The sequence below is a fragment of the Cryptotermes secundus genome, unplaced genomic scaffold, assembly GCF_002891405.2.
Source record: "Cryptotermes secundus unplaced genomic scaffold, Csec_1.0 scaffold1093, whole genome shotgun sequence".
Lineage (NCBI taxonomy): Eukaryota > Metazoa > Arthropoda > Insecta > Blattodea > Kalotermitidae > Cryptotermes > Cryptotermes secundus.
Genome location: NW_019740666.1, coordinates 48,956 through 56,070, shown reverse-complemented (window position 1 = coordinate 56,070; position 7,115 = coordinate 48,956). Strand labels below are relative to the sequence as shown.

General features: G+C 35.8%; 1 protein-coding gene across 4 annotated transcripts in view; it reads left to right on the top strand.

Annotated features, from left to right (window-relative positions):
• Positions 1–7,115, top strand: part of LOC111872575 (syntaxin-binding protein 5) — a gene marked incomplete at its 5' end in the record, with an annotated part of 121,891 nt that overhangs the window by 76,032 nt on the left and 38,744 nt on the right. For all 4 annotated transcript variants that reach the window (XM_023866626.2, XM_023866627.2, XM_023866624.2 and 1 more), the window contains 2 exon segments: positions 3,294–3,497; positions 3,731–3,839. In XM_023866626.2, the coding sequence (XP_023722394.2) occupies positions 3,294–3,497; positions 3,731–3,839 (313 nt within the window).

Sequence of the window (7,115 nt, the reverse complement as noted above, 5' to 3'; positions counted from 1 at the left end):
AGAGACGCGGACTTCTATCAATCATGCGAAGAATGTTCTCTCGTGTGTTTCTCATTTGTACATCCTCCCTTTCCGACTGCACAGAAACACTCGGAAGAGAACCAGTCTCACGCAATGTCTGGTGAATTCGCGTAAATACACTTCGAGATGGAATCCTTCGATCGGGAAAACGCCTTTGGTACTCTTCAACAGCAGCACGTGCATTGCCACCGCAAAATCCATACACAAAATGCATATCACAATACTCGACGTGTGAAAACACAAAAGGCATTTCAGCAACTCATCACACAACTAATTTACCACCCATTCACGACCCCACAGCAAACTAATCTGTAGGCAGCGCATGAGCTTACGCTAGTGTGACTCGCGGCACTCAAGGACAAACAGATAAGGGTCTCAGCTGACAGGTACGTATAGTGCGTGGACCTGCAAGAAGACCACACTTTTCTCGGGCCATTATCACCGTAACCGTTCAACTTTGGACATAGGTGTTTTGGGTTATATCGGCATACTTTAACATAAGGAACACCCTCCCGAAGTTTGGCACATTCCTCCTGGGACACCCTGTATATGGTATTTTTCTAATGTGTTCAATGTTTTCCTTTTTTCTCTGTTTTGTGACAACCGCTGTGTCTGTTATAGTACCATATGTGTGACTTGTGTTCAATATATGATTTGAATATCCAGAGTTGCCATTATTACTTCTGTAAGTAATTGCTTATGTATTTATTATATCTAGTGTGAAGTGTTCCACCTGTTTGGTCTAATGGGCAATCTAGTCATTTCATTTGGCATATGCCACTTGTTTGTATTTATCTGTGAATGTATCTTGTATCTTTATTTTCATTTCCATAGATCCTTACTGGTTACCAAAGCCATCAGATATAGAAAATGTCACAATTTACATACATTAGTTCTGAGAACAGAAACTAGACCTCTTACAGCCACATTTGTAAAAGGAACCATAACTATACAATGCAGTAATTTAACCAACATGTACAGTTCATCAACTACACATTAATACCCTATTAAGCTCATTTCTTAAAGAAATATATACCAATATCAATTGAAAGTCTTTTATACAATATACCATATAAACAGCATTATGAAAGGTTTAGTTCATCTTGTATTTAAAATATCCATCCAACATATAAAATGAATGGGAAGAGAAGAAATTTTTCAAGGCCAATTTAAGTTGTTTTGTGTTATGGGATAGATCTTTTATTGGAACAGGTAAGCTGTTAAACACCTTAATCCCAGCATAATAAGTTCCCTTTTGAAAAACTGACAGATGAGATGATGGATGATGCAAATCAGATTTGGTCCTAGTATTAATATTGTGTACCTCAGAATTTACTTTAAAATGGTACCTGTTATTAATCACAAACAGTGAAAGTGAATATATATACTGGGATTTTAGTGGTAGTAATTTTAGTTCTCTAAAATATTTTCTGTATTAGTCTCTATCCCTAATCCCCATAATAAATCTAATAGCTTTTTTAGTAGTCTAAAAATTTTGTTTCTATATAATGAGAATTTTCCCAAAATATTAGTCCATAAGTCATAATTGAGTGAAAATAAGAATAATATACCATCTTCAATGATTCCTGGGACAAGAAACACTTAATTGTTCTAACTGTATAACAAGCTGAACTTTGTTTGCATATGACTGTATCTATGTGAATCTTCCAAGAGAAAGTATTGTCCAATGTTAATCCAAGAAATTTTGTATTACAGATATTAACTATTTTCTTGTTCCCATGCATTATATTTAAATCAAGTTCTGATTCCAATAGCATGGCAGGCACAGCAGTTCCCTTGAATCTCAGTGCCCCAGATGATGGCTGAGTAGGCTGAAACATGTAGTGCAGTGAAATTTTTGAAACATTGAATTTTAAATCCTTATATTGTTGCATGGTGGATGGTAAACAACTGCAACAGGATGCTAAGATACAACATTATCAAAAGGTTAATATTTTTACTCCTGCACTTGCCTGGAAGGACTGGGGAAAGCCACAAAGTATTTATTCTGTGTGAGATTTCACATATTCAGAGTACTGAAAATATATGTTTTCATATTTGGCATTATGGCAGCGTGTACTTTGGTATGTGGGTTGCAGTGTTTCAGAGGATCCTACTGCCTCTCTCTTCATGGTAAAATATGAAGATGAAGGACGTTATGTTCTTCTGAAAGATTAGTAAACTACTTGGTGTCATAACCCACAAGGTCACTACATGCAATTGCTTCAGTCAGGATAGCCATTCCCTGGCTGGGATTCAAACCATTAACCTTCATCTTTTTGTTATCCTTTGAAGCATAACATTTCGGCTTCCTTTTCTTGTCCTTTTGGCTCTTTTATTTTCACAGATTTCCTGTTTTCTTATGTCATAGCTTCTTATCATTCCAGCTCTTTTCCTTTAACTGTATTCCTCATGTCACATTACTCATACTGTTTTTCTGTCTGCCCTCTATACCCTTTCATTTCTTTTACACCACAAAACTTTGTTTTCTGTCCTGTGGACTATGCCTTCTTGATTCCATTGCATCTGGATTTCATTTTACAATGTGTGAGTCATAAATATAGCTGCAGAAATCCATTCCTCTGCTTTAGTACCCAGCATTCTACTTACTGAGATAATATACTTTATATTGACTGTAACTGTAATCAAAAAGGTTATTTTCTGTTTCTTTGCATTTCCCTAATCCATGAACTTTCATGTAGCATTCTTGCTGCTGCTCAATCTTGCTTCATCTTTTCTTACATATTTTCAGTACATGAACTAGTCTTATCTAGTAACTGACTCCATGGAGCAGAGTTTTTCTTGACAAACTGGTAACCACTCAGCTGATCAAGAAATTCCCTGCAGTTTATGAAACCCAAAGGTTCATTACCTCCTTCAAAAGAGCTTGCAGCTGGACCCTGTCCTCAAACAGTTGAATGCAGTCTGAAATTTCATTCTTTGTTATCTTCTCCTCTATGTCTGCATCTCCCACCACCTGGCCTTTTCTGTCTAAAATTTTGTATGTCTTTCTTACCTTCCCATGCTTGCTACATGTCACATTCATCTATCCTCCTTCAGTTTATCATTCCAGTAATATTTGGTGGTGAGTATAAATTATGAAGCTTCATTCTTATCTGATTCAGTTGTGAAAGTATACCATTGTTTCTGTATCACAATTCGGTATTTCTTCCTACATTGGTAGATCTTTGAAATCCTAATATTCTTTTGTGGACATGATATAAATTAATATGATTACAGTTTATGCATAACTGCATGGTTTGTATTTTCAGAGACACCTACAAAATCCACCTCTAACAATCGTATGTCACCAACGCTGAGTGGTCAGCAAGATCAGTTTGGTGATCGCCAGTTTGTTGTCCTCACATCAGAAAAGCAAGCACGTGTCGTGGCCTTACCTTCCCATAACTGTGTCTACAGGCAACAAATCACTGATGCTGACTTTGTGATAAAGGCTGAAATAATTTCTTTGAAAGGTGGGTGAGATATTCATATAGTGACTTAACCTTTTCACTGCTAATTTAGTCTTTCATGACGTGTGCTACACAAAAATTGAGAGGATCAAGTTACCTGATCTTTTATTAAATTTCCCACATTTGGTAGAAGTAAGAAATGTCATAATATGATAATGATGACAGTTTTTTATGTTGAATGTGGAGGCATTCATCTAAGGATGGTACAGGTTTAATATGGAGGATTTTTGTTACAGATAGTGTCTGCCTGGTGTGTTATATCTCGAATGGGCACATCACTGCCTACACCTTGCCCAGTCTTAGACCATTGATTGATGTAGACTTTCTTCCATTAGCTGATCTCAGGTAAGTTGTGGATCATGGGCAAAGACCAAAACAGAAGGATCTTCCACATAAGTATGACTTTTTCTTTTTGTTCTTATTTCTTAATGCATCAGTATAATTATGGAATAATCTGATTCCTTAATAATTCAGTAGCTGAACATAGTATACTGTTATACTACCAGTATTTCTCTCCATTTCAATCCATTGTCGTTATTTTGAATGGTGATAAGTATGTATTTGTGGCATTATCATCATCATTCTGTACATAAAAAGGCTAGAGAAAAAGAAAGAATATGGTTTTCTCAGTTCTAACACCATGTAGTTCTGGGAAAGTATGATGTTTCAGAGGAACATATCATCTACATCTTCAGGGTCAAAGCAGAGATTGCCATCTGCCAAAATATTTGGTTTTTCTCTGAACCACAGGTTGTTAGAACACAGAAGACCCCTAACCTAATCTAACCATTATTTTCATTATCAACACTGAGAACTTCCAACCCAGCAAAGAAGGAAAATTTGTAATATGTGGTCAAAGCTTTCTGTGCTTATGAGCCTTGGGTTATCAGTTAGTGAGTTTACATAAATATGCAACTGGGAAAAGTATGTACAATATACAACCAGATACCTGTTTCTGATGATATGCACTAAATTTACCAATGCTAACATGAGAGGCAGAAGGAACAAAAGGAATAATTTTTTTATATTTTCATATATATAAAATGTACTGGAGTATCTTGTCTTCTTCATTTTAAGTGCTGATAATGGCAGCTGGGATAATTCGGTCACTATAGGAACCAGGTAGAGGTCTGGACAACCAAGGAACAGAGGTTTGATTCGAGGGAAGGGCAAGAGGTTTGCCTCATCTCCATAGTATCCACTTTGGCTCTTGGGTCCTCCCAGCTTCCTGCCCAATGGGTAATGGAGCTTTTGTTGCCATGGGTAAAATAGCTGGGGCATTAATGTGCGGAGCTGTACCTCAACAGCCCATATATCTTGATCGCCTGATGTTTAAGCAAACACAGGTTCACCTTTTCCTTCACATATTTATCATATATTAGCATCTTCCTACTATATACAGATAAAAATAAACAGTTCTGCTATATCTCTGCCTTTCTTCCAGTAAGAATCAGAAGATTAGCTTCATATATTAGCATCCTATGGCTAATATTATAAATTCTTCAAATACTGTGTTGTGGTATAAACTGATGGAGATGAATGTGTTTCATTAACTTTCTACAAATAAATAACGGCAATAACACAGCTGTTATACTTGTAACTGATAAGATACTGTATCGGACACATACAAACAATTCCCATGTTATGCATACTGTATCGGACACGTACAAACAATTCCCATGTTATGCATACAGTGGAACCTGGATTTTACGTTTCTGAAGGAACCACTGAAAATGAGTCTAAAATCAAGGAATTGAAAATCTATGTAGCAATTGAAATTAAATACACTAAATTAATACTACATTACTTTAAAGATGTAATCCTATTCACTGTATTGCATTAAAAATATAATCTAGTTCACATCTTCTGCTTGCCCTTTAAATGAAGTTACTGCTTCTTCACTTTCTGCTGAACCCTGTAAACTATGTTGTTTTCATTGACATAAAGAAATGAATGTAAACCTTTTCTTTTTCAGTGAGTGCATCCTGTTGTGTATCATATATTATTTCTTACTGAAAATTGTCACAACACAACAATCAGTAATACATATAAGTAGCTCTAGGAGATACTTTTGCTACATAATAGCCTATTACAGATATGTCGATGATATTTTAATCATCTATAATGCTCACATATCTATTATTGATGATACCTTTTGCAAATTCAACAAGATACACCCCAAAATTAAATTTACTATGGAAAAGGAAATAAACAACAAAGTCAACTTTTTAGATCTATTCATCAAACAAACACATAATAATTTGCAATTTGGAATTTGTAGGAAACCTACAGCTACTGACTTAGTTATTCACAATGACTCATGCCATCCATATGAACATAAAAGAGCCACAATAAAGTTCCTCGTCAATTGCATGAATAAATATAAACTTTCACACAGCAACAGAACAATGAAGAAACCATTATTAGAAAAATACTTAATAATAATAATTACCCACAAAACACCATACAGTAAATATCGAAACCCTCTGTAAAAAATTATACGCACAAGAAAATTTGGACCAGCTTTACCTTTTTTGGACCCGAAACTAGAACAATTAGTAAATTATTTAAGAACTCTGAAGTTGGTATCTCATTTATAACCAGGAACAGTATCAAACACTTATTGAGAATACATGAAAATACGAATGATAAGTTTAACTTAAGTGGAATTACCAATTACAGTGTGCAAAATGTCCACAGAAATATATAGGACAAACTGTGCATACATTCAAAATTAGATTTAAAGAACACATAAGAGACATAAACAGCAGTGGACAAAATTCCAAATTCACCCAGCACATAGTAGACACTATCCACAAATATCGAACAGTAGATCAACTATGGACATATTGTACATCAGAAAGAAAGGACGAATGTTAAATACCCATGAAAGATTTCATATATATGTAATCAGCAAGCAAAATATCCAGTTGAACAACGATTTTACCTAAACATTTAACCCAATATTCTACACAATAATTGCAACCTACCAAATATAAACACTACCTTACCCCCATCCTACATCCACCACACCCCCACCTCACCCACACAGCATTCCATAATGAATACATCCCAAATCACTTGTAATCAATTCCTCCATCAGATCGGACATTTACACAATGGAGTCACCCATCAAATAGTAAGTAAACTATGTAACCATAATAATTCAGNTAACCCAATATTCGACACAATAATTGCAACCTACCAAATATAAACACTACCTTACCCCCATCTTACATCCAACTCACCTCACCCCACCCACGNGGTATATTATTTCCAGGTATCAAATATTAAATAATAACATACAACACAACAACGGGTGTCTGAACACATCAGCCATTGTGTATATAATATGNGCAGCATTCCATAACGACATACATCTCAAATCAGTTTTAATATATCTCTGCATCAGATCAGACATTTACACAACGGAGTCGCCCGTCATATAGTAAGTAAACTACATAACCATAATAATTCAATCAATACCATATACAGTGCGTACAATCAAGTGCGCGCCGCGGCTGCAATTTGCCGTGAGTCATACCACCGCAGAACGGATGCAACTCCTCCCCGCGACTGCAGTGCCGTTCCCCGATAGCGTGAGTGTAGTGGTGTCGCTGA